At 33.7% G+C, this 27,077-nt stretch overlaps 6 protein-coding genes across 6 annotated transcripts; 1 reads left to right on the top strand and 5 right to left on the bottom strand.

The window, feature by feature from the left end:
• Positions 1 to 2,627: 2,627 nt before the first annotated feature.
• LOC112784076 (sulfite exporter TauE/SafE family protein 5) lies at positions 2,628 to 4,987 on the top strand. Its single transcript, XM_025827188.3, has 4 exons — positions 2,628 to 3,825; positions 4,023 to 4,148; positions 4,263 to 4,409; positions 4,551 to 4,987. Exons 1-4 carry the CDS (start codon positions 2,995 to 2,997, stop codon positions 4,857 to 4,859), a joined length of 1,413 nt encoding a protein of 470 aa, XP_025682973.1. The 5' UTR covers positions 2,628 to 2,994; the 3' UTR covers positions 4,860 to 4,987.
• A 128-nt stretch (positions 4,988 to 5,115) lies between these two features.
• Positions 5,116 to 6,751, bottom strand: LOC112784077 (transcription factor ILR3). Its single transcript, XM_025827189.3, has 5 exons — positions 6,479 to 6,751; positions 6,343 to 6,405; positions 6,055 to 6,117; positions 5,786 to 5,948; positions 5,116 to 5,681 (listed from the first exon to the last, which is right to left on the bottom strand). The coding sequence occupies exons 1-5, from the start codon at positions 6,589 to 6,591 to the stop codon at positions 5,412 to 5,414; spliced, it is 672 nt and encodes a 223-aa protein (XP_025682974.1). The 5' UTR covers positions 6,592 to 6,751; the 3' UTR covers positions 5,116 to 5,411.
• Positions 6,752 to 7,700: 949 nt separating this feature from the next.
• On the bottom strand, positions 7,701 to 10,284 carry LOC112783761 (uncharacterized). Its single transcript, XM_025826821.3, has 2 exons — positions 8,915 to 10,284; positions 7,701 to 8,566 (listed from the first exon to the last, which is right to left on the bottom strand). The coding sequence occupies exons 1-2, from the start codon at positions 9,336 to 9,338 to the stop codon at positions 8,136 to 8,138; spliced, it is 855 nt and encodes a 284-aa protein (XP_025682606.1). The 5' UTR covers positions 9,339 to 10,284; the 3' UTR covers positions 7,701 to 8,135.
• A 153-nt stretch (positions 10,285 to 10,437) lies between these two features.
• Positions 10,438 to 12,564, bottom strand: LOC112783762 (thioredoxin-like protein CXXS1). The gene is made up of 3 exons (XM_025826822.3): positions 11,833 to 12,564; positions 11,590 to 11,712; positions 10,438 to 10,752 (listed from the first exon to the last, which is right to left on the bottom strand). Exons 1-3 carry the CDS (start codon positions 11,929 to 11,931, stop codon positions 10,600 to 10,602), a joined length of 375 nt encoding a protein of 124 aa, XP_025682607.1. The 5' UTR covers positions 11,932 to 12,564; the 3' UTR covers positions 10,438 to 10,599.
• A 5,583-nt stretch (positions 12,565 to 18,147) lies between these two features.
• LOC112784284 (putative 4-hydroxy-4-methyl-2-oxoglutarate aldolase 3) lies at positions 18,148 to 19,796 on the bottom strand. Its single transcript, XM_025827434.2, has 2 exons — positions 19,386 to 19,796; positions 18,148 to 18,965 (listed from the first exon to the last, which is right to left on the bottom strand). Exon 2 carries the CDS (start codon positions 18,956 to 18,958, stop codon positions 18,458 to 18,460), a length of 501 nt encoding a protein of 166 aa, XP_025683219.1. The 5' UTR covers positions 18,959 to 18,965; positions 19,386 to 19,796; the 3' UTR covers positions 18,148 to 18,457.
• Positions 19,797 to 21,519: 1,723 nt separating this feature from the next.
• Positions 21,520 to 23,602, bottom strand: LOC112782243 (protein DESIGUAL 2). The gene is made up of 3 exons (XM_025824590.3): positions 22,396 to 23,602; positions 22,105 to 22,310; positions 21,520 to 22,020 (listed from the first exon to the last, which is right to left on the bottom strand). The coding sequence occupies exons 1-3, from the start codon at positions 22,492 to 22,494 to the stop codon at positions 21,795 to 21,797; spliced, it is 531 nt and encodes a 176-aa protein (XP_025680375.1). The 5' UTR covers positions 22,495 to 23,602; the 3' UTR covers positions 21,520 to 21,794.
• Positions 23,603 to 27,077: the final 3,475 nt, after the last annotated feature.

Genomic DNA, 27,077 nt, shown 5'->3' with positions numbered 1-27,077 from the left:
AGTTGTCCTTGTCACCATGCTCTCTAATATGTCTGGAAAAATTGCCTACTTTTTGAGATAACGATATTATCGCTGCCGCACTAATAATGTTTTTTTTTTCTTTTTTAATTTCCACTGTACAAGTCAATTCATCGTTAGGTTATTGTTTATTTTTGTGTTAAAGAAAAGAAATGTTTATTTATTTGGCAGTGCCTATCCCCACTAATTCTTATTGTTATCTTTAAAAACATGCTTCTTTCTATGAATAGTTCCCATGGTTAGGCAATATATTAACAAGCTGAGAAGGAACAAAACCATTACTTTCAGTGTCTGTAGGAAAAGAAATATATCTTATTATAACAACGTACATGGAAAAAAAAAACACAGATATTTACTAACACCAAACGAAAATAGTATTTATTATATCAATTCCGCTACGTTATCAACAGTATTTCTGCCAACTTCTGCCAACTCTTATTTATGATTGTGTTTAATAGAAGTGTCTTTTTGAATGTGTCTAATAAAAATATTTTTTTTATGACTATGTCTAATAGAAGTGTCTTTATATATGTATTTTCTAGATGTGTCTCTTTATACATATATTTAAAATATAATAATTAATTATTATTAACAATAAATTAGCAGATAGTATATTGATACCCTATACTTTTCCTTATTATATATAGTCCTTATAAGATAAGAAAGTATCATATAACAATAATGTACATATTTGTGGCAAAGTAACATTACGTTTTAGTAATTCTCACCTTGATTTTTCACATAGAATTTCCGTCTCATTATTCTTATTTGACCAGATTTATAAAGATATACACACGTGCATGTGTAATAAGTTAGCAATTTCATTCTGTCTTAATACCTCCTCAAATTTGTACTAATAAGATCAAAATGAGTTATGCAAAAATAAATAGTATGTAATTTAAGAGTGTATGCTTCTAACTCAGATTAAAACTGAAATCTTTTTTTTTTTTTTCTTCATGAGATTAAAACTGAAAGCTTAAACCTAACTTAGCTTTTTGACCTTTGGGAAAAAAAAAAGAAGACCTAACTTGACCTATTCTTCGGTTTTTGCCAACAATTGTCTCAATCTAGTTGGGCATATCAATGTGACGCATATATCATACACAAACACAAGTTGTCAACTTTTACAATGGATATAATATAATACGCCCAACTGAATATATTTAACATTTCCAGGCTCAGTTCTTTTTACATGAACTCTTGCCATTGTGAGTTTAAAATTGATGAAAAACAATTCCATCGTTTTCGACAGTCTAACCTTGAAAAAGCACCAAAAAGAAAATATAAACAACTATATATTATAAAGTTCTTGTAGCCACGTAAGTATTTATCAGTATCATGCAGCAGATAGTGGATAAAGATTATGTTCACCCGCTATAAAGATTACGAACTACCTATATATATTGAAAATTAGAAAGAAAAGAAAAAGTGTATAATTTTCTTTATATATTTTATCATATATATTATAATTTTTTTTATTTTACGATTTAAACCCAAAATTCCTATATAGTATATACTAACTCCATTACAATAATGGATACACATACATGCATGATGCATTATGTAAAATGTATTAAGTAGAATAGAAGACCAAGTACACGGACTTCATTTTCAGATTAAATAACGTATTATCTCTCTTTTACTATTATGAGATCCAGGTCATCAATTCTTTTAATATATAAATTTGTGACAATGACTCTCTCTAATTTTTATTATCCGGTAGAAAACACTTGCAAAGTTGCACTCCATTATATTATTCAATATATCTTTCTTCATGTAGAAGAAGACGATGTATTTCTTCCGGGTCTTTTCACTAAAACAAATAAAAAAAATATTATTTTTTTAAACACAATTTTTGAACTTTAATTTTTTAAATACAATTTTTTTTGCATTTGGACAAGTTTGCTGCATTCCCACCAAACTCTAAAAAACTTAGCAAGTTCGCCTTACCCGGCAAACTTCACTTCAAATATATCATATTGAGTTTGGAAAGTTAATAATGGTAACTATTATCATCGTCTCCAGAGTACTACACAGGAATAAAGTCGTATTTTATTTTTAGGAAACAGTTATTTTTTTTTTACTTTATAATTAAAAAATCCTTATTAAATATGGTTTATTCCAAAAAATCCTTATTAAATATGGTTTATTCCGATGTACCTGTATATTTTTGGAGACGATGATAATGATTACCATGTTAAATATGACTTGTTTTTCTAAATTTATAATTAAAAAAATTCTTAAAGAAGTCCTGCTTATTGTCTTTTTTATGTACTCGTATATACTGTTTGGAGATCTATATACTACTTTAGAGACGATGATATGATGATATGGATTAAAAACGTGGGTTTTGAAAATTTTGAATGGAGTTGCGAACTCTATCATTTTTAGAGTTCGCCGAACTCCGGCGAACTTGCCCTAAAAAATTGTATTTAAGAAATTAAAGTTGAGAAATGGGGTTTGAAAAAATAATAATTTTTTTTATTTTATTTCAGAAAAAAAAAAAAAAACCATTTCTTCTTATGTACGAACCTATTGTTCTTGACAATTTTTTTTACTCCCTGTTGTTTTGATTAGGTTGGATCCACCAAATCATCTTTAAAAAAAAATTATAATTACTCATGTGAATTTATAATATTTAGTAATTATACAAAAACTAAATAATTGTCCATGTTCATTAAACACGTATTAAATATGCTCCATCAAAAAAAATAAGTAAGGTATGATTGACCTAAAAATGCACTCTCGAAGTCTCGATTTTTTTCGTTTTGTTTAATTCTGATTTTTCCCACTACTATTGTCGTCCATGTAGATGTTATCCATTTTGTCTTGCATGGTAACAACTCTTTGCACTCTCAAAAGTTCATGTGTATATATGTCTCTCTATATAAAGGCATAATGCCATTCATATAGGACAGCATATACTCTCTTCACCATAATATTCACACCCCCATAATCACAATCATAGCCAAGAAAATGAAGACTCTGAGTCTTGCATACTTATTATTAGTCTTCCTCACCTTCTCTGCCTTCAAATTCAATCCTTCCAATGCAAAACAAACACACCCCATTTCAGATAATAACATGCTCAATACTATTGACCACTTGCTAGATAGAATCTATCAATGGAGAAATGAAGCACAAGAATCACAAACATTTGTTTCATGGCTTATGGTTCTTGCAGGAGTGCTATGCTTCATAGCTTCTTCCATATCTAGTGCTGGTGGAATAGGTGGTGGTGGCCTTTTCATACCAATACTAACCATTGTGGCTGGCTTGGACCTTAAGACAGCTTCAAGTCTCTCTGCTTTCATGGTCACAGGAGGGTCAATAGCAAATGTTATGTGCAATCTATGCAGAAAAAGTACTAAGCTTGGGAAAAAGTCATTGATTGACTATGACATAGCTCTTTTGTCCGAACCATGTATGTTGCTGGGAGTGAGTGTGGGAGTTATCTGCAACCTTGTTTTCCCAGAATGGTTGATCACTGCACTTTTCGCCGTCTTTCTTGCTTGGTGTACCTCAAAGACTTGCAATTGCGCGATGCGGTTTTGGAGGAATGAGTCAGAAGAGATGAGGAAAAAGTTTGGCCTTGCTGAGAAACTTGAGAAGGGGCAGCCAGGAAATGAGATAGGCACCACTGAAGAAAACAAAGAAAATGAAGGGTCAAAGAGCATTGAAGAGCCTCTTCTTGTTCCTGAAGTCAACAGCAACGAGAGACTCCCTTGGTTGAAATTGGGGGTCTTGTTTTTGGTCTGGTTCTCCTTCTTTTCTGTCTATCTTCTTCGCGGCAACAAATATGGACAGGTAAGGTTATCATTAGGCTGCTTGAATTTTATGTAACAGCACCTAATTGGATGACAGTATAAAAATATTTTAAAAAAAATCTATTATTATGTTTTTGAGATAGATTTACCAAACTTTTAGAGTAGTTGTTTTTCTTCTAACTTTGACTCCATTATGTTGTTAATCCCTGACTGCTTGCAATTGTTCAAACTGTTCAGAGCATCATTCCAATGGAGCCATGTGGATTAGAATACTGGATTCTGTCATCAGTTCAAGTACCACTTGCTGTGGTTTTCACAGCTTGGATTGTATTTGGGAAAGAGAGACTTCAAGACCAACAAGAGGTTAGTTAGTATCATAATCATCATACATAGTCTTAGAAAATTTACTTTCTTTATTGTCCTTAACCTCATTCAAACTCTGATCAGAGATAAACTTCCATTGAAATGACGTTGCAGTGTCCAGACCTGACGAAAAATAGTGCTTCGCACAAACTTGTTTTTCCATTGATGGCGTTTCTGGCCGGGCTGTTGGGCGGCGTCTTTGGCATTGGTGGTGGAATGCTGATAAGTCCGTTTCTTCTTCAAGTCGGAGTAGCTCCTGAGGTAAGCCTCGGCATCTCTTTGAATCGCTGTCTCTATAAACAATCCAAATATGTACCTAAAGTTAACAGTAAGTCAGCATCAGATAAAAAGGAATGGAAGGAGTATTTGCCAATTAATCAAATAAATATTCTTCTTGTGCAGGTAACAGCAGCAACATGTTCATTCATGGTTTTCTTCTCTTCAGTCATGTCAGCGTTGCAATATCTGCTGTTGGGGATGGAACATATAGAAATTGCCCTCATACTGGCTACAATAAGTTTTATTGCATCTCTTCTGGGGTTATTGGTGGTTCAGAAAGCAATTCAGAAGTATGGAAGGACCTCTTTGATTGTTTTCTCAGTTGGTATCGTGATGTCTTTAAGTGCTGTTCTAATGACAAGCTTTGGAGCCATTGAGGTTTGGAAAGACTACAATTCAGGGAAATACATGGGGTTCAAACTACCCTGTTGAGTATTGAGAACAATTTTGTTAGAACAATTTCGTTTTTGTGTGTGTTGTAGACTTTCATCTCACTAGATAACTTGTCATCAAATATCATATATATAAATAATATTATAGACTCCTGCTATTCAGCATAACCTTATGCAGATTATATGGCACTAGCCTAACATTTAGAAGTGGTGCTAACTATTATTAATGGCATACTTGACTACTGTGACATCAACTTTTAGTCATGTCCAGTAACTTGAAAACTTCCGGAAAATCATGAGTAAAAGTTGCCTGGATTGCAGCATTAACAAGAAAACAAGAATAGAAAAGAAAAAAATAAGATATGTGCAAATCGAAGTTGTCATCAATGAACTAGTATCCAAAATGACTAAATGCACACTACTCTTACATAACTTGCACAAGTTGGTTGAACCTAAAACCAAAAAAGATGACTTGTTACCATAGAAGCTCTTCAATCTCCACATTTCCTTCTTTTTGTCCCTAACTTTTCAGAAATGTGAAAGGAACATTACCCTCTATCCATTAAAGAAAAATACAAACAGATTTTCCGGATTATGCAACCGGGGGCCGGAGTACATGGTCCTGCGATGTGTCGACAGCAGCAGGTGGTAAAAACTGCCACATGGAAACTCCTGGGTAGCCCATGAAAGGCACCAGCTTGCTTCCAAGAACTTGCCCTGGTGCATGAGGGAAAACAGCTGGAAGTGTAGGAGGATGGTGCAGGAAACCAGGTGGTGTATTCAAGGCTTTGAGCTGCTTCTCAAGGCTATCTTTCTCTGCTTTTAGCCGTTGCTTCTCGTCACGGAGCTCATTTTTCTCGGCCTATGCAAATATAATCAAAATGGCATAAAAGATAAGAATGTGAGCAAGGTTAATGATTGTATGATATGTATAATTAAGACTTGCATAGCAAGTACTATACACACCTTCAATTCATTGATTTTCTCCTGCAGATTCTCAGTTGATTCTTTAAGCTTCTGAGCCTCCCCTCGCAGCTGCGACACCAGTTGAACCGCGTCACTCAGTATAGCAGCCTTGTCCGTTTTGGGAGGCCTTCCGGGGTCCAAAATGGAACCAAGTTCCAAAAATCTTTCAAAAAATGTTTACAATATGTCACTTTAGTGAAATTAGATAAAATTACAGTAACATTAAAAGACAAACATGAACACAAAGAGAACAAGTGAAATAGATATACCTGTCATTCAATCTATCCCTTCGCATTTTCTCTCTACACGCTTTTGAACCAGATGACCTCAAGCTGTAACAGAAGAAATGGACACAAAGTGTTAGATAACTATGTAGTGAAGACAATTCAGCTACAGAAGAGAAAGAACCTTAGCAACTTTGAAAAGCACAGTCCTCCTTTTAACTTGTTAAGCATATATAAACAATGCAGATTCCATGCACATGCATTGAAAGGAGCAATTATAACTAAACAAAGAGCAACTAATTGAATAGCTACGAACATAAGTAAGTAGCATACCGTTTTCTTGAGGCAGATTGATCGGGTCCATGAGAATTGGGAAGCGATTGATGAAGGTCGGCACTGGCATAAAAGAGTAGTGAGTATAGGAAAATGCATGAAAGGAAGAAAGAGGGAGAATAGTGTGAGATGAAACCTTAGGGAGGTTGGAGGAGGGGGCCAAGAGAAGTTGGAAGGGTCAGAAAGAGAGTGAATGTCATCGAGATATGCGTAGTCCAGAACCCAATTGGGGTTTTCCGATGAACCCATTCCCGGAAGATAGTGACTAGTGAGTGGTTCAGAATTCAGAGTAAGAAAGAAAGAAAGAAAGAAAATGGTGGCAAGGGAATGGAATATGAATATCTCATCACAGACTCCCAATGAGACACCAATGCCCACTTTTCATACGCCACTCATTTTTTATTCGTTCATTTCTTTTTTTTTTATCAATTTGTAATGTTTATTTGGGCCTCACTGTTGTCTGGTCCATTAAGGCCCATATACGCTTGCCGTACCTAGTTGTGCTATTTTATTTGCTACACTAATGCCTATTAGTACAACCAAATTAGTAATTTTTAAATTAAAAAAAAATCAAAACTAGTAATTTAATTTGTTAATGAAACAGAAATAATATTTAATAGTGTGAAATGTGAAAGAACTATATATTGTGTTTGAATGAAAATAAATTTGTTATTTTGAAAATCAAATCAAATAAAATTAAAGCAAAGGATTTGAAATGTATGTAAAGTTCAAATTGAAGAGTTTAAATTAAAGTGTCATTTAAATCCTATTATCTTTATTAATATACCTCTTATCTATTGGATGAAATATAAATTTTATATGAAATAAATTATATACTCAATTTATAATAAAAAAGTTTACGCTTTTTAATTTTAATATGAAGAACAAATTGGTGTAAGACAACGATATGGAGAACATGCGTACTTTATTAGTGTGTGGTGTCGGTAAGTGACTAATCGGACGGTGCGAGTTCACCCAAACTAATCGGACAGTTCGATTTCAAGGGACAAAACAGACGGTCCGAATTGTTCCTCCCCACCATGTGTCGCATGGACGTTGCTCCCCACAACGGTGCCCTTAACCCCAACATTCCCCTTTACTGCATGCATACCCACTTTCTGAAATCAGTTTCATCTCCATCCCAACTGGCAACCATTCTTTTTTCTTCTCTTTCATCTAATTCTTCTTCTTCTCCCCACAAGTCTTTGAAAAAAATTAAAATACCAAATAAATAAAAATCTAGAGATATTGATCGTCCTGAACTTCATATTATAAAATATCTCAGCCATTCTGATTATATAAGTTTATTTATTAAATTTTTTTAATATTTCATAATTATAATTATTATTATTAAAAGTTATTATTATAAAAAATTTATCTCAGCCACATCATCCCAAGTTACAACATGTTGTTGCAGGTTACTAAGAAAAAAGTGTCACGCATTAGAAGTCTTTTCCTCCACAATAGCAAATGCAATTGGGACGATATTGTTGTTACTATCTTGTAAAACTGCCACTAACAAACAACCCTTATACTTTCCATACAAGTGAGTCCTATCCACCTAGACAACTAGTTTACAATGTCTGAATGCTCTAATGCAGGGGTAATAACTCCAAAAGACTCGCTGCAATACTCGGATATTACTTACCAAGTCATCGCCTTGATATGCAGGCATAGTCTTGATAAACCGCTCTCAAAATGGATGATAGCTGATGGCTCCTTATAACATATGGCCTCAAACCATATCGGCAACGTTTCGTACGATGCTTCCCAACCTCCAAATATTTTTTCTACTACTTTTGCTTAACCAACCATGTTTTTCGATAACTGATGGTGTAGTTGAACTGCGATTGTACTTCTGCAATAACTGATTTTACCTTTAACGAGGGATCAGTCTCAACCAACGGCTTTATTGCTTCTGCAATTGTGTTCGAATCCAGCTTCGAATGATCCTGAGAAATGGTGGCTCTGGTACAAGTGTGACTACCATTATACCTCTTTATAACCCAACAGTACTTTCTGCTGATCATGCTAACCCTGATAAGCCAATTACACCCCTCCCCGTACTGTGTACATTTGGCATAAAATGTCAACGATTCCGACTCATACACCCGGTAGTCTACACTTCTTCGGATGGCATACTCTTTCATCGCCTTAATAACAGCTTCCCTTGAATTGAATTCCATCCCCACAGCAAATTCACCATCTGCAACGAAAGGAACTTCTACCACGACAGCAGCCATACAAAAATTTAATAACCGAAATTAAAAGTAAATCAACACTCAATACATCAATAATGATATAAATAAACTTTACATCAGGTTATTATCTCAATCTTAACAAAAAAAGAAAACATAAAAACATAAATAAATATTGATTAATAAATACTAATTAATATTTAACTACATCAATAACTAACAGAAAATATTATTATCCTAAACTTAACTACATAAACTCATAAACAAATGCTAATTGAATATATTTTCACATGTCACTTAACTATTTGGTCCATCAATCAATATAAATTATTACAGAATTCTAATCCGTCTTATAAATATAGGCAATTACGTACCGGCGCTCATATATTCCGGAAACTTCAAAGCATGCATAGCTTCCAAATCCAACACTCGTATGAAAGATGGCTCCTCAAATGGCACTTCGTTTGCCAGTGCATTTGCCACGTCTGTCACATTTAGAGCCATAGTGCTGTCAGCTTGATCTTCATCTCCATTTGGATCAGCAACTTCATAATTGCTTTCGAACTCTTCCTCACTGTCACTATTGTAATCTTGCCGTACAATATTTTGGTCGGCCTCAGATTGTTCGAATTCAATGTACAGCTCGATGAACGACATTTGGGCACGACTTTCAATATACATTGAAAACATCTCTTGCATACTCGCTTCGTCGGTTATATATTTGGTTTGAAATTGAACGAATCCACCAAATACTGGTATGGGATGTCTGTATAAAATACATGATATTTTCCTTAACATTTCAGAATCTATCTTTTCACAAATCACACTTTTGAGCTCTTCAAATGAGATTGTGAAGGGAATAACATCTAACAAATTTTCACAAATAAAATTTACTCATTCAGATGTTTGTAAACAAAATCTGACAAAAATAATAACCTTTTAAAAGAACTCTATCATCCATTTCTCTCACCAACCTCAACAAAAACAGAAACTTCACTATCAATTTTTTTTACCTCATAGCAAAGAAGAGAGAAACACGAGTGGAAGAAAGCGGAAGATCAAGACGGTATCTGCTAACTTGTTTATGAGTTACACACTTTTATATGCATATATCTGCATAAATCGGACCCAACCAGTTGTTCCAGCTCGTTCAAAAAAAAAATATAATAATCAATTCGGACCATCCGATTTGATTTTCGTATTATAAAAAAATTAATTATATATACAATACGGACGGTCCGATTTGATTCGTCCAAAATTCGAAACTTGCTCCTTGCAAATCGAACCATCCGATTTGTCCAAATTTTCCTTCAAAAAAAAAAATCGCATGGTCCGACTTGTTTACAGAACAACTCAAAAAAAACTGTCCCACATATTTGTCTAGTACCTCCATACTCCATAACGCAGCACAACACATATATGGCTTTCATAACCAAAAAAATGAGCCAGAAGTTTACTTGTTTTGATGTAAAATAAATGAGTTAAAAAAAAAAATAAATTCTTACACAAATCTTTTTTTTTTTCCAATTCAAGTTCTTCATTTTTTAGATTCATTCATCGTGATATTGGGATTAGGCATTAGCTTCTAAGTTGTCAATAATCAATCATCATAGAAAAATATCACGGTTGACCAAAAGGAACAGGATCCTAACATTGTTGGGAATTGACCACAAACTCCTAGCTCAAATATTACAGTGGCTTAGGCTTAATGCTAAAGGAATCCAAACACACACAACATAAATTAAACTCAAATAATTGCAAGTATGCATGGCATTTGTTTATGAAGAATAATTTTTTTAGCTAGCGAATGAACCAATACAAAGACAGCAATACATAGTCGTTGAGTTTTACCGATTCCAATCAAATATAACCATAAAATAAACCAGCAACAACTTAGTTAACTGTAAAAATGTACAAATTTATTAACAAAGTGGGAAATTACATGTTTGACTTTGACCTGGAATGTAGATGGCGCAGGAAGGACCAGAAATTAAAGCAGCACACAAGTTGAAAAAGTAGTATGATATTAGATGCAATAGCTTTCACTTTTCAATCAAATCTATGCTACTGAGTCACGAATGGACTGAACAAAAGTATCTATCCTTTTCTTTATCTCTTCCGGATTCGCACCAACCACCTTCTCCAATGGAGCACCGTCCTTCACCACCACGAATGTTGGCATTGCCTTCACATCCATCCTCTTTGCTACTTCCTGATCATCATGCATTCAGTTACCATCATTAAATCATTTCAATTAGGCACAGCCAAGTACACATCATAATATCTTGATCAACACATCATAACATGTCGGTTTAGATTTAAGAAAAAGATTGTTTAGGACATAATATTAGTATCCACTTAATTATATGCTTTGGAATTCGTGTGCCTTGGTGCAAGTTTTTTGTAATATCAATACCAATAAAACAAAATAAAGGAACATATCAAGTAGAGTTTGCTACCCATTTATCTTATCTAGGAATCTATAAAAAACTGCAATCTACAGCACCAATCCTTATCCACACAAGAATCAATCTCAATAGCTACATCAATTATTGGACTAACTAACTGTTACTGTCCATGTAGACTTTGTAGAATACATGTCACATATAATCACAGTATTAGGTAACAGCTGGCAAAAATAATACAAAAAATCAGGATAAGAAATATGTCTATGTCTATCTCTATCTCTCAAACTTTTCAATAGTTCTACTAGCCTTGAACTGCTTGCTTTCTTAATTTTTCTTAATTATCTTATCATGTTCTTAATACGATTGTCCGTTTCAGAGTTAAAAACATAGCAACAGGAAAGAAAAATTCCCACTAAGAAAAGGAAGGCACAAGTTTATTAATGAAAATGAGAGTATAAATGTTGTTTTAGCGTCTCTATCCATATTTTTGTGATAATAAAGATTTTATAACAGTGTGGAACTTGTGCAGAGATTACAAGCAAGTATGAATTCAACAGTTCATGCTGAATGTTACACAGATCAAAGCAAAGCACAAAATAAGATTGGAAAGATTAAAAAAAGAGTAGCAAAAGGATTATTACCATGACTTCATCAACATCAACAGTGAGAAAGAGAACATCTGGATAAGTTGAAGCCAATTCTTCAAAGAAAGGATTCATAGCCACTGATGGCATGCACCATGAAGCAGTGAAGTGCACAACAATCTACATACAATAATAACAATCCACCACAACCAAATTACTTAGAACTTAGAACTCAATTAAACTCCCTTTTAATTAACATAAATAAATAAGAAAATGGGGGAAATTAAATGAGTGACTTACAGGGGAGTTCTGGGTAGAGGCCTGATTGACATAGAATTCCCATGATTGCAAAGAATCAATCACCACAACTCTCGGCTTCTGCTCCTCTGCAGTTTCCATTCCCTGCTACTACCTTCAAATTTTTTTTTTCAGTATATTATATTATGCTTCTTCCTAGGTACAGCTCATGAGACTTTTTAACTTAAAAAATAAAAGATAGACTCGGATAAGAGCAGAGCATGAGCATCATTTAATAATTTAAGTGATATCTTCGAGTGAATTAAGAAGGCCCACCACTAGTTTTACACAGCTTGACGAACAAGCCAAGAATCTTCTTCATGTTATCATGCAAAATAAAAAGTAAAATATTATTTTCACATTTTATAATAAGTGAACTGTATTATGATTATATTATGATGATGACTATAGTAATTATGTAAATATTATTAAAATTAAAATTATATATTTTTATATTTTTTAATATTTAATAATAATGAATATTATTTTAATTATATTTTTTAAAATATTAAAATTATAATAATTATCTATTAGAATGACCTTTTATAATAAGATATGAATGTGGATCGCATAGTTATCTATCTAGCCTGAAGAGGTAAAAGAAAAAGATTTGGATAATGTAACTATCTATCTGTCTGCTAGAGATTATGAATTATTAATTATTAATTAATTAATAATTGAATGTGCCCACAGGTTGCGGATTCAATAGGCGGGCGCCTACTGGGACACATGTGCGTCTCGAACATTCTCGAATGAGGAGTTAAATCCAAAATGGTCTTTTTTTTTTTTTTGTTTCCCACGGTATCCCCCAACCCGGCAGGTCAAGGACTAATCCGTCGCGGTACTAAGCTCCATTTAAGGGTTTGCCGCTGGCCAATGGGTTGCTGCAACCCAAAATGGTCTTTGAGATTGGTATGCTGCACTAAAATTGTTCCTGAGATTTTAATTGCACTAATTACGTCCTTGAGATTGAAAAAAATGCACCATATTAGTCCTAACCTATTTTTCATTAACGACGTGATGACATGGCATGATGACGTGGACTGTAAGTGACACGTGTCACTTCATGATTTGGCCACGTATAATAGTATGATAATGTGGTGACCAGTGACACGTGGCATGCTGACGTGAATAGTTGTGCCACGTGTCGCAACAGTATTGGTCCACGTGTCATCTATTATGTCATCGTTGTATATGCACCAAATTAGTTCATCACTTTGCATTAAGTGACTCATTTTAGTCCCTAAAATTGAATGTCGTGCACCAAACTAATCTATTCACCAATTTTTTCTCATTTTTTTTAAATTCAAAATTTTAATATTTTAGATACACTAATTTCAATTCTATTTTTTTATATATCGTTTAAATATAAGTGTTTTTATAAAAAATTTTAAGATTTTAGTTTTAATTATATAATTTTTTTAATAATTTAACATTGGTAAATTTTGTAATATATAAGTATGTTATTATAAAAAAATAATTATATGATTGATTAGACATAATTTTTTTCATAAAAAAATGTGTTTTTAACAATAAATTAATAATTAAAATAAACATTTTTTCTTATGAAATACACGTTTTTGTTATGTGTAAATGAGTTATATTGAAAGCATTTCAAGTACTCTCATTACCATCTTTGACCTCTACAGTCTAGACGAAAGACCTTCACATTAACTCCAAGACAGCGGTTATTAGAGATATCCGCAAGAAAAAAATTATTTTATAAAAGTACTGAAAGAGGTCGGAAATGGTAGTGAAGGTGCTTGAAAAGCCTTCACGTCAATTCTAAGTCGGCGGTTAGAGTATTTGCAAGAGAAAAAATATTTTATAAAAACATTTTTATTTGAAGAACGTGTGAAAAATAGAATTGAAATTAATGCATTCAAAAATATTAAAAATTTTGAATTTATAAAAAAAATGAGAAAAAAATGGTGAAGAGACTAGTTTAGTGCACGACATTCAATTCCAGGGACTAAAATGAGTCACTTAATGCAAAGTGAGGGACTAATTTGGTGCATATACAACGATGACATAATAGATGACACGTGGACCAATACTGTTGCGACACGTGGTACAAACGGACACGTGGCCAAATAACATTGTGACACGTAGCACAACCATCCACGTCAGCATGCCATGTGTCATTGGTCACCGCATCATCATACCATTACACGTGGCCAAATCATGAAGTGACACGTGTCACTTACAGTCCACGTCATCATGCCATGTCATCACGTTGTTAATAGAAAATAGGTCAGGGACTAATATAGTGCATTTTTTTCAATCTCAGGGACGTAATTGGTGCAATTGGAATCTCAGAAACAATTTTAATGCATGACGCCAATCTTAAAAACCATTTTGGGGTTTAACTCCTCGAATGAACATTAGCTGCAACAAACAAGAAATCATGAATTTATTATATACAACTACTATGGTTCCTATATATACTAAAATTAATTATTAATTTCTTTTAAACAAAAAAGTTTAACATAATAAGTAGAATAAGAATAACAATAAATAAATAAAAAAAATTAAAAAATTATAAAAAAATTTATCAATCATTTTCTATGTTCCTCCTTTTTATAATATACTTCTAATTCTAACTTTGTATTCCTAATTTTATACTCGTAGAAACATCTTCAACCACTTCAATTTTACTAAAACTCTGTCAATCTAATTGTAAGATCGCTAAGCGGAAGTCCACCAGTTGTATATTTTCTTTTATCCAATTCTTCCTAAAATTCTGTTAATCCGAGAGCATCCTTTCTCCCCTCCACCTGAACAATCTCGTTGAAGTCTCCCATAAAGACTGACATAAATCTGCAATATAACTCAATTTCTCCCACACAGCAAATTTCTCTTCTCTTGTATGAATTCCATACATCACAAAAAGCATAATTGAAATTATTTTTAGTAAGACCCCTTCAACATACAACCAAAGCTCCCTTTTATAATAACGACTCATTTTAAATATTATTTCATCCCAAATTAACAGTAAACCACTTGAGGCACTCTCCGACTCAACATATTCTCATCTCGCAGCATCACTCTCCTGAATTTTTATTACATCAAACTTCGTCATTACCTGCCACTTAATCTCAAACAAGCCCAACATATTCAACTTAAATTTTTTCTTGAGGTTTTTGACCATGCTCAATTTTTCATCACCCATTAACCCTGTAACATTCCCGCTAATAAATTATTTCCAGCGTCTTACTTTATCTTTCTATTTTGCCAATCTTATTTTCTGAGCAATTTCTTCATTCTGTGCTTGGAGAATAACCATAATATCATCTTTTTCATTGTATAAAATTGCACCTGATTCCAACGCGAGGTCCCAAGTTTTTCTATTTTCAAGCATATGCTCCTCCAAAATATTATTTCTGTTTTCCTTACTTCCTTCATTCTTGTCCGAACCACCATCATCAACCACCCTCTTCCCAACTACTTCTTCATCGTGTTTCGATAGCTCCCCCTATCTCTTTGTTAATGTTGTTCCCTTTGTGCCGAAATCCATGCCACTATTATTCACAATGTCATCCCTATCACGCGTTCCTTCATCAACGTCTTCTGCACCATCATCATCAACATACACACCCAACCCACCAGTCCCTCCATTCAATGTCACCGCCGGGAGAGTAGCGGCTTCGTTCTCCGCCACCAACTCTTCCTCGATCTCACGACCCAACATAGGTGGCGTCAAGGTTGCGCATTTTCCTTGCCACGTTGAACCTCCTTTGTCGTGGTCAGTCTTTAGCTTTCCTCCTTCAACATCCATTCGGTCTCCCTCAATCTTCTCCGCGCCGATTTTCAGTGCAAGTTTTACAGATGCAGCTTCCTGCATACTTGTCGTAGACTCTTCTCTAGCGTGCTCATCCCTATCGTGAAAAACGTGCTCTATTTCCATCAAGCATGACTCAAATTCTAGACCCAACCTAACATCATCAAACCGTTTGATTGAGGAAGTCGAGTCCAAAGATCCTTCTCTATCTTTTTTGGACATCTTTGAATTGTTGTGCCTAGCACTAATCCTACGAAGAATATTCTTTTTCTTATTCCTTTTGTCCCTCATTTCTAATCCATTAAAGATACCTTCATAAATCCATGTTACTGTATCTTCAGAATCAGCTTCATAATTAATATGATCACATCCTATACAATCTGCTCTCCCTTCAATTCCTTCATAAATTGATTGATATGTTACCTTTTTACCTGATTTTGTTTCGAATGATCATTAATCCATTCATTCAAAATAATTTCAGGAATTACCAACCTGCCCTTATCTTCTCCGTCTTTCCTCAGCTCTTTCATCACCACATCGGCTGCCTGGTCATTGAAAACTGCCAATTTTGTAGCCTGTGTACTCCTTAAGCTCGTACCTGCACACTTCTTTTCCACAACTGTTCTTCATTGTTCACAAACATAGTCACTTTTTTCATTAGCTTCTTTATAACAATTTAATCCAAAAGCCTCCCGTCCCACTTCTTTCACTAGCACATCGAATCCACTGATACCTATTGTGATATGGACCCATTCATTAATCATATCCATGATACAAGTATCTATTTTCACTCGTCCAACACTAAAAGACATGCACGATTCTGTCACTTTGTCACAATCGACTACTTTCCCCGGCCTCCTAACATATTAAAGGTATCTGCTGACCACACATGTAACGGAACCCCGTAATATTCTAACCACACTCTTCGAGTTTCACATTGCTCCATCTCATCCCATCTCCATATACTATGGAAGAATTGCAAGAGACTATACATTTTGAACGTATATGCTTCTTCCGCATTCAATACAGAATCAAAAGTCAAAAGAACTTTATATGCTCTCAGTTCCAGTACTTAGACAACTTGAGGCAAGTTTTTTCCAATCATCTTTTTCAAGGAACTTAAATCAATTGCCTTCGTCGTACTGCCGACCAGACTTCTCTGTAGTCATTCCAGATTCTCTTTCACCACCGATACTTCTACTTTCTTTGTTTATCCATTTCCATGCGAGTCTGGCTCTTTTTGGTGCCTTGTTAGTTTCTCTACTTGCCTTTGGTTATTTCCTTCCTGAGGCTGAGAATTTGTCTTGTTCCGACTATCACCTCTTTCCTGAGCTGTCCTTCGAACCTTTGTCTCAGTTGTTCGTCTATACTTCGCTTCTCCCACGTACACAATCTTCCCTCTCAACCTCATACGATTCATTTCTGTTATAGTCTTCGGAACTCCACCTTTCGTTGTATAACGGATGAACGCAAAAACATACATATTACCACTCTTTTGTTTTCGTGATACATAAATGTTGTTAATGCGTCTAGTCCAATTAAACAAATGGAATAATTCATTCTTCGAAATGTTTTCAAGGAAATTATCAACAAAAATGGAAAAAGACTCATTTTCCAACCGTTGATATAAAATAATTTTTATATATACAAATACATTTTTGTTAACCACTTATATATTGTGATTGTTGTTATTTTTCAATTAAATATGTTTTAATGATGTTCAAGATACATTTTTTTCCCTATTAATTATGGTTAAAGTGATCAAAGCAATGCGGAGATAACGCATCTTGTCCCATTGAAGGTGCATAATGTCCAGATTGATGATTGGGAGGAAAATCGACTAATAATATATGTCAACGTATCTGGATTGTGGCTTCTATAAATTCATATTCGTGATTCGTGAGCAATTCCCCTAATTAACATCATCTTATGATAAAAGTAGCGAGAACAATATTCTGGACTTTCGAAGATTATTGTTGAGAGAGTAATATTTATGGGAGAAGAAAACCAACAAATATTTAAAAGAAAAAAGATAAATGTTTCTTAGCAAATTAGAAAATACAAAATACTGACTTGGGCGAAAATTCTTAACGTACAATTGGGCTAAGTTTTCAAAGATCCCTTACCCTTATAATAAGCTTTAACGTTGATTATAATAAGCCCACAATTTATTACTCAATACTTGGGTATGGGCCAGCCTCGTATACCTTATATGTAGATTAAAAGAAATAAGAAAGTCACTCACCAAAAAAAGAAAGTCTTCCTATTTATCTGTGTATAAGTTTTTGGATTTCTAGCCCAATTCAACACTTCAAAAAAAAAAAACATCTTGTAAACAAAATTACCCATGACCAAAAAAAAAAACGAAATCAATTTAAAAAAGAAAAACAAAATTACGAAATAAGCTGGTCAAACTCCCAACCAAGTTCACTTCAAATTATACCATGACAATTTTGGTTCAAAGATTTTCCTTGTAGATTTTGGCTAGGAATTTGGTCAAAGTAATCAAACATTTCGGTAGATTCAAAGACTAGTCAGATCAGAAACCATCAATTTTCTTACTCTGCTATAAAGAGTATACTTTTCTAAAGGTAATGCACATAGCAGTATAGTAAGTTCACATACATCACAACTTCTGAAATATTAGTTCACCGAAGAAGCTAAATATTTCTACTTTAAAAAAATCAAATCACAATATCATCCTTTAAAGCTTACAAACATACCAACAAGCGTGTTGGTGTAATAGCAGAGCCAGAGACACACTAGAAGTGAAAAATATTTTAATGATAAAATGGGGGCGAAAGATTAATCACCATTGAATTTGTAACGTTGAATCTTTCATCGAATTTAAACGGACAACTCGAATTTGGATACGATGATACCGTCGCTATCAGCATACAACCACTCTCCATCACGGATGAATGCACCTCCAACATAGATAGGGACATGTTTATCCCCAGTTCCTTTCTTGTTAGACTTGAGTGGATGAGAGGACAAAGCTCTCACACCAATGTCACATGCATTGATCTCATCCACATCCCTTATGCAACCATTGACCACAATCCCAGCCCAACCGTTGCTCTGAGCAAGTTGACCAAGGTTCCCTCCAACAAGGGCACACCTCATGCTCCCTCCACCATCAATCACAAGAACCCTCCCTTCTCCCTTTGTCTCAAGCATTGCCCTCACAATCACATTGTCTTCAAACACCTTTAGGGTCACAATTGGCCCTGAGAATCCCCTCGCTTGACCGTACACCTGGAACACTGGATGCAGCACCCTCAAGTCACCACTTGTTATGTGTGTTGCATTTGTGTCACAGATTTCAGCCGTTGCCAAAGCAGCCATCTTAACACTAACAATTCAACACACCTTAATTTGTTAGGTCAACCCATTTTGACTGCTCTAAGTGGATCAATTAACATGCATAAAATGCAAAATTTCTAGTTGGAAACAGGAACAACTTGGAAGATGAGTTCAAACAGAATATTAAACTACTCATTCACCTAAGCTCATGACAACAATAAAAAAGTCTGGTAGTCCACAAATTATAAAAAAAATAAGATAAAATAATAAAGACTAAAATTATAATTAAATTTATGTATTTTATTAGACTGAATTTGTGAGTCACGAAATTTCTTTATTATTGTTATGGGCTAAAGTGGAAGAAGAGTTTAATATAGAAATAGAAATAGAGAATTATTATGAGCTATTGATGAAATTGTGAAAGCATATGTAGAAAGTAGTAAATGAAATTAAAGCAGAAGATGCTTACCTTGTTGCTTCTTCAAGGTTTGAACAGAAGAGGTGGAAGAGGAAGAAGAGGAAGGTTGAATATAAATGAAAAGAACATGGTCACTTTTTGGGTCAGTGTGCATAAACTTCCAAAGATGACGTCAGCCATCCTTGATTGCTGTGCCATGCCACATCCATTTCATCTCAACCGCTATACATTACTTGTTAGTTGGGATATGATTACTTTCCTGGAAAATTCGTATCACTGTTGCGACATTATTTGCGCAATTGTTTTATGTGTATTTATTAATTATTATTCTATAAAAGGAGCGTGCGTATTGAAAGTTAGAGACTGAATTTAATATATAATAAAGAAAAAAGAATTTAAAATTTGAGTGTTAGAGCAATAAGATTATGGTGCAGTTGTAATTTGTAAACATAACACCACCTTACAAAATTTTGTGGCGTTCAGCAAAAATTTGGTTTATTTGCTGCCAGGAATTCATGCGGCTGTAAGAAATCACCTTGTCACATAGAAATGGGACCACCACCTAAACATTTGTGAAGGGTGAGAATAGCAACAAATGAACTAATATGGGATGTCAATAGTCAAACACACCCCTTTAAATTACATGATTCTCGCTTAGTCACTTTCTTAAACCTATTTTGAGATTTAAGTTTCACTTTGCTATCTAAGATTTTTAAATTGTACTGATTTAATTTTTGAGATTCTAATTGTTATAATTTAGTCGTTTAAATTTTAAAAAGTGTACCACGATATTTTTTTATAAAATTTTTATTATTAGAACTCAACATGATATGATTTAGACCTAGTTTAAATAAACAGTTTAATTAAGTTACTTTTAAAAAAATAATTTAAACAATAAATGACTATATTAAACATAGCTTATAAATAAGTTATTTTGTATTTGAATTTTTAATTTTAAAAGTATTTATTTTATAAAAATGTGATAAAAAATAGCAGTATTATGAGAGAAGTTTTTTTTTTAACTTCTCTATAAGCTACTAAATAGCTTCTTAGAAAGCCGCACTTTGATTTTAAAAATTATGTAAAATATTAATACTATTACTTTTCATAAGTTAAAAACTAAAAAAAATTACTTTTAAAACTTTTCAAAGCAACCCTTAATCCTTGTCAGGTTGGATATGTTAATGGCTAGTAGACCTAAATGACTTAAATAAGAGAATGTTGTTTCCAATCTTTTTTTCTTCTAATAGTCTCTCTCTCATCTTTTTAAATTTTTTTTTTCATCATGAAACATTATTTCCATCAATACCTTTATCTGCATCATTCGAAGTTTGTATATACCATTAGTACAATATGTTAATTAATTTAGTGACATTCGTACACACAATTTCTAGCAGTCAAAGAATTATTAAATCCGTTTTTAACTTCCACGCACATGTATAATGTATACGGGAGTGGATCCTCTTCCATAAAAAAAATTGAATTGTGTCAATTGTTTAATCTCATCTTTTATTATTCTCTCTCATATTTATTTTTAGTTTTACTTATAAAATTAATGGTAAGATCACATTTTATTCCCTTAAATGTAAAAAAAAATTGAAAAAATCTATTTCCAACGTATACACAGTTTATAATAAACAAAATGTGGCCACAAGAACTCAATATCCGTCAATTTGTACTTCATTTGATCCATGGAAGAGAGAATTTTTTTTTGGTCTGAAGTTCAGTAAAAATGAAGACGAAGTGATCAAAAATCAAAAGAGTGCAATGTTTTAGTGCGGTGAAATTCTAATACGAATGTTAGCGCTAAAACATGGATGACTTAATATGACAAGAATTAAGCCACGTCACTAATAAGGTTGGGATAAGCAATAGCAACTAGCGAACCTCAAGGACTAAAGTAGGGCTTAACTCTGTTTTGAATAAGCAGAAGTGCAATGGCGCCGAAGCCCAAACGCCCCCCTCCCTTGGACCACCCGGCTTCCGCTTCTTCCACTTCAAGTTCCGACGACGATCATCAACAACACTCTTCATCTGAACAACAACTTCATCTCCAACACTGGTTCTGATCCATTGAAGAATGCCGCAGCTGAAGCAAAAGATGAGATGGAGGTACCAAGAGTGGATTCGGATGACATTCAGTGCTATGTTAGAGGAGAGCCGGAAAGAATTGAAAATGGCTGAATTTGAGTTACACGTGAAGCGTGCACAATAATTCCATTCATGAAATAGTACATGCTGAGATGTATGCTTCTTTTTTCTATTGAAGCATCACAATTACCAAATACAACTTTCTTTCTAATGATTTTTGCATCAAAGCCTAGAAACCCGTAAGGGTCATGTTAACTTGACAATTTCACTCTGCTACATGTATAGAGAAAACGAATAAAAAAAAGTTGGAGTAATAATCGTACATTTTTTATGTATCAATTTGAATGTTACGTTGTATATATGATTAATTTACGTGTGTCCTGGGATGGGCCGGGGTTGTTCTAGCCTCTTGGATTCTTCCCTTCTTGTGGCAGTGGCAGAAACGTAATAAGGAACAACGAATAATCCATGGATGAAGCATAGAACGCCTCCAATGGATAGCAGCCGATGGTTCAATATATTGCAAGATTGCTTTGATCTTGAGTTGGCTAATGTGCCTATTATCAGCATCGAGAATGCAACTGCTAATATCATCCTGCAACCAACACAACACAGAAAATTAGAAAATTGGAACACAACAAATCCATGTACTAAACTAAACTCCACTTTTGGAACATACCATGAGAAAATTAGAAAAGCCACGGCTAATTGTCTGTTGGCAGTGGCTTTTGTGTATTGATCTCTGCTCCACACACAAATGCAGCCACCAAGCAAGTTAGCAATTACATGAGCCAGGGCCAACAGAACTGTGGCTGCTAATCCTAACTTGAAGGCTTGATAGCTTGGAACTCTACATTCAAATACCCCCACCTTCATGTGCTCTTCCTGTTTTCATTTCAAAAGGGTTTAAACAAAGCCTGTTCATCTCATGTATGTTCTTTCAAACACGTACTAGTATACTGTACTGTACCTTATTCTGCGCTATTTCTGCTTGAATTCCAAGTATGCCAGCTATAATATCCATGACCATCACAAGTATGCAGATGAGGAAGCCATAGTTCTTTGTCATGGTTCCCGGATACAAAGGTTATTGTCAGTTCAAGAGAAGAGAATGTGACAGCTCCTGGTTTAATAGTGAACCTCTATTCTATATATCATCTTTATATGAATGGAATATCATATCATATATGACAGCAAAAACCAGTTATGATGTTCAGGTGAAAGCTGATTTGTCCCTTACATATTATTACTTTATTCTTCTTTTGTCTTCCCTTTCCAATATTCCTTCCATGAGGGGCACGGTAAGCACAGTATCAGAAGCAAAAGAAGGGACATTTATATGTGCTTTGGAAGTAAGGCTACCAACAAGTATTCCTAAAGAACCTCTACTTTTACTTGGAACCAAAGTCTCTCTCTCTCTCTCTCTCTCTCTCAGAGACAGGAAAGGAACACATTTGTAAATTTATATATTTAATTCAAGAGAAACATGATATAGATCCGTTGTATATGTTAAATGGCAGCTCCTCTTTTTCTTTCTTGATTACTTATAAGTGGTACAATACCTTATACATGTCACTTGTATCAGGAATGTAAGTACCTGGGGTCATTATCAAGAAGAGGATACAATTACATAAGGCATACAGAATAAGAGATCCTATTCTTTACTCAAAAGATGAATAAAAAAATTAGCACTTGTAACATTGGATTTTCGTAAAAAGAGCATTTTTGGATTTTCCTTACCTTAATAGTGATTCATGATGAAATGGAATTTCTATGATGTTCATATAGGGAGGATGATTATCCTTTCATAATGAATATGAGACATAGACATAAGTACATAACACACTTTTAAGTAGTTACATGTTTAAAATGAGGCATATTAAAAAGAAGATTTTGAGATTATTGCTTCCCTTCTAACTAAAAGAGCCAATCAATCTTTTTCATGGTGTTCCCCCCCAGCATGGTGCATGTATTAAATGGTGTTTTCTCCTTTTGTTTGGATGAATTACAGCTCCTAATAATTCAAGAGTGCGGATATCACCAAGGAATGTGGTTAATACATAATTTTTTTACTTTTCATGACTCAAAAGAGTTGAGTGAGTTACTAATGCTAATCAGTATTATTCAATTAATTAATTAAAGAAGGAAAAGGTCTCTGTACCAAAAACAAAAGAAAATGTCTGAAGTATGCAAACTTTTTTTCTTTTATAGACCTCTGGCTTTTATGATAAGTTTGTTATCTTCTGAGAATTGTGAAAGTGAAACATAAAGTTGTTTATTCATTATTTTATTATTTGATGTCCTAGTTTTCTTTTTCTACTAACAATTCAATCTCAATCTCAAAGAATATTTTATTTGATTGTTCAAAGATCAGAAGCCAATATATAGTCTTAATTGCTATAAAATTTCTTGCAGGTTGTTGAATAAGGCATTGTAGACTGATATTCTTAATTCATTATTAGGCTTTAAATTTAGGAATGTGTGTCATGTGACATGTTAAATTTTAGAAAAGAACTTGCATATGAAGGAACTATGTAATTGGATTCCTTGATTGTTTACTTTCCTGTCAAATAATTTTGAAGGTTGAATCTTTATGAGAGAATAAGGAAAATAGAAACACAGAATGCATGAGGTTTTCTGGTCTTTCAGGAAGAGACTTCAGTGCAAACCACACCAAAAGTAAGTTCATGATCCAAGGGGAAGTAGTTCTCAACAGAGAACAAAACAAGGTTTGATCCAAGGAAGCAAAAAACAGCAAGAAAAACAACTAAGTTTCAATCCAAAACCAAAAGGGTTCATTGATTCCTAAGTTTCTGATTTTCATGCCCTGATTAACCATTCAAACCTACTTGCATATTCGGTGAGAGACTAAAAACAAGATAGCAGTTGCCACTGCTGTTCAACTAATTGCTGCTGATGATTTATTTTAACCAACTCTAAATGATTTTCATCTATTCATTGCAAGAAAGAAAAAGAAGCAAAGTTTTTACTGGTATTACTTAATGTGGTGAAAATGTTATTATGGCTTCAGAATATAGTTCATCCACAATCCAAATGTATACTATTATGCAGTTATTGAACTTGAAGAAGATTCATGAAGGCAGATTATAGAAACAATATGTGGAACAACCTCAGCTAACTCCGAAAACACGTCACGACAGATAGATTGTATCTTAAAAGTGCAGAACGTGCCAAGAACACTTGCTTCCTTTGAAGAGTACAGAAAAATGGTGAAAGATTAAATCTGAAAAACTACAGAAGAAGCATCCGCATTGCGGTTGAAGATCTACAAACAACAAACAATCAAAGTTGGAAGACTTCACTCTGGCTTTAAATCTGGTCAATCAAAGTAATTTTATTTTATATTATTAATTATCTCTAAAATAAATATATAAATTAAATATAATAAATATATAATTTTATATATTATATATAATATTATAGATATTAAATTAAATAAGATAATTTTAAATTATTATATTTTTAGCATTTTTATTTTTTTTCTCTCCCTAAATTATCTATTTTATATAGAAAGTTTGTTTCTTCTAAAAGTTTAAGACAGAGATTGTTTTATACCCGAAAATTTAAGAATTTCATGTATATAATTTGTAAAACTTTTAAATTATTTCATTGCATTTTTTTTAATTTGAGTTCTTTTAGATTATTATATACATAAAATAAAAAACAAGATTTAAATTTTTTAATATTTATTTAGAGTGTGTAAATAATTTGACCGATCCAAGTTGGTATCTTCAATATTCATTGCATATTATTATTATTATTATTATTATTATTATTATTATTATTATTATTATTATTATTATTATTATAGCTTTTAATATTAAGATATTACAAGTTGGGGCCTTGTTTACGCGTATAAGGTGAACGGCTCTAGAAAGGTGCGAAAGGGCATGTATCTGTGTCTCTCTAAATTGTGTATTAATGGAATACTAATGAGGCAATTAAGGTGAGAATCTAGAATTAATAGTGGTAATCTTCTTAACTAAATAAATCTTCTGAGCTAGACTCGCGGCAAGACGCACGCAAATATAATCCTAATCCCTAAATCCCTTTCTTTAACTTTTCTTTTCATTTTTTTTTCCCTTCTCTTCTCCGTCTTTCCCTTCCAACGTTACGGCTCGGTATGTATCTTCTTCTCTTTTTTGCCTTTCTTACAAATAATTCATTCTTCAGATTCAATTTTTTTTCCCTATTACGATGCACTCTTCCTTACACTGCATTGTTTCATTGTATTGGATCCACAATGTGACTCTTCAATTATTACTTCTCTTGCAATTATTCTTAGCTGCTCAAGAATGCTTAGCCAATTCTTCAATTAACAATTTATTTTGATGTTACTGTTTGAAGTATCCTTTAGAAATGGGAGAGCTTGTGATCCATACGAATCACAAGCTGAACTTTTTGTCATTTCTTCTATCACCTTAGATCCTCATTTCTCATTACTTATTGCAGATGATGCTGATGTTTCATTTTAAAAGGAACGTTCTTGATTTTTTTTTTAGGGAGTTTTGCCCTTTTGATCAAAGATTTGGTAGCTACTGATTAGAAAATGCAGTGATTTTTCCAATGGATAGTCATTTCCTTTTTCTTTAATTGTGTTGTTTGGAAATTACTTGATCTTTTCTTCCCACTGTATTTTCTGATGCATTGTGTTCATCCAAAGGTGCTATAAATTATAGAAATTAGTTTCAGCATTATCATTATGCATTTGAGTCATTTATGCTGATATTTGTGTAACTTTTAGGTTTTGCAATTAGCAACTCTCTCTGCTTTCAGTTTCAGCATCCGCTTCCTCTACGCCGATTACAAAATGAGTGAGTACTTTATGGCTTGATGTTCTGTTATCATGTTGATGTTGATGATGCAAATGGCATTTAGTCTTTTTGTTGTTGAAAGATTAGATTCTGACTTCTGAGAAACACATTTTGTGGAATTCAATGTTTCTGCATAGGTTCTGATTGGGATATCTGACTATCTTTTTAGTTACTCTCTTGTGTGTTTTCCCACTGTTTTTCCTCGAGAGGTTTTAATTTACATGGTAGGGATCTAGTGCGTTGAGCATTGTCGAGTCTAAGTGGTTGGTGTTATACTTTGTATTGCTTGCCCTTCCTAGCTTAAGCCGTTTTGTTTGTCGGGGAAGAAAATGATATTTATGCACCCATAAAAATTGAACTGTTAGCGGAAAACTTAGCCCCTCTACCTTTTATGGGAAGTAAAAAATATTTGCATGATAGTGTAGATAGAGGGAGAGGGTGGATGGATTGCATGATTGAATTCTCAAAAACTCATAATACTTCTTTACACAATAATTTTAATTGAATCACAACCTGACTGGCATTTGTCTATCCTGTACAGACTCAGGCAGGCCAAAGAAGATTCCTCTAGAAGGCTTGGTACTTGAATCTATTATGTCTCCTCGTAGATCTGCATCTTTCCGGAGGCCAAAGGATGAACTAGGCAGTTGGTCGACGCTTGTCAAGAGGCATCGCTTCCTCTTGGTTGCCCTCGGTCTACTTGTTATCCTCTGCACCGTTTATCTTTACTTTGCTATTACTTTAGGGGCAGGAGATTCCTGTTCTGGATTGAGTGGAGATGCGAAAGTTACTTGCCAAATGGAACATGTTAAGGATT

Source organism: Arachis hypogaea, chromosome 20 (genome assembly GCF_003086295.3).
Source record: "Arachis hypogaea cultivar Tifrunner chromosome 20, arahy.Tifrunner.gnm2.J5K5, whole genome shotgun sequence".
Classification (NCBI taxonomy): Eukaryota; Viridiplantae; Streptophyta; class Magnoliopsida; order Fabales; family Fabaceae; genus Arachis; species Arachis hypogaea.
This window is presented reverse-complemented; position numbering and strand designations above follow the sequence as displayed.

Coding starts and splice junctions, on each gene's coding strand:
- LOC112782243 (XM_025824590.3), bottom strand. CDS start 22,494: ATGACAAAGAACTATGGCTTCCTCATCTGCATACTTGTGATGGTCATG. Junction 22,311..22,395: donor CAGAAATAGCGCAGAATAAG/GTACAGTACAGT, acceptor AAATGAAAACAG/GAAGAGCACATGAAGGTGGG. Junction 22,021..22,104: donor GCTTTTCTAATTTTCTCATG/GTATGTTCCAAA, acceptor TGTTGGTTGCAG/GATGATATTAGCAGTTGCAT.
- LOC112784076 (XM_025827188.3), top strand. CDS start 2,995: ATGAAGACTCTGAGTCTTGCATACTTATTATTAGTCTTCCTCACCTTC. Junction 4,149..4,262: donor GACTTCAAGACCAACAAGAG/GTTAGTTAGTAT, acceptor ATGACGTTGCAG/TGTCCAGACCTGACGAAAAA. Junction 4,410..4,550: donor AAGTCGGAGTAGCTCCTGAG/GTAAGCCTCGGC, acceptor CTTCTTGTGCAG/GTAACAGCAGCAACATGTTC.
- LOC112783762 (XM_025826822.3), bottom strand. CDS start 11,931: ATGGAAACTGCAGAGGAGCAGAAGCCGAGAGTTGTGGTGATTGATTCT. Junction 11,713..11,832: donor CCTCTACCCAGAACTCCCCT/GTAAGTCACTCA, acceptor TATTGTATGTAG/ATTGTTGTGCACTTCACTGC. Junction 10,753..11,589: donor TTGATGTTGATGAAGTCATG/GTAATAATCCTT, acceptor CATGATGATCAG/GAAGTAGCAAAGAGGATGGA.
- LOC112783761 (XM_025826821.3), bottom strand. CDS start 9,338: ATGTTAAGGAAAATATCATGTATTTTATACAGACATCCCATACCAGTA. Junction 8,567..8,914: donor TCCGGAATATATGAGCGCCG/GTACGTAATTGC, acceptor CTGTCGTGGTAG/AAGTTCCTTTCGTTGCAGAT.
- LOC112784284 (XM_025827434.2), bottom strand. CDS start 18,958: ATGGCTGCTTTGGCAACGGCTGAAATCTGTGACACAAATGCAACACAC.
- LOC112784077 (XM_025827189.3), bottom strand. CDS start 6,591: ATGGGTTCATCGGAAAACCCCAATTGGGTTCTGGACTACGCATATCTC. Junction 6,406..6,478: donor CCTCCTCCAACCTCCCTAAG/GTTTCATCTCAC, acceptor CTTTTATGCCAG/TGCCGACCTTCATCAATCGC. Junction 6,118..6,342: donor CAATCTGCCTCAAGAAAACG/GTATGCTACTTA, acceptor CTTCTGTTACAG/CTTGAGGTCATCTGGTTCAA.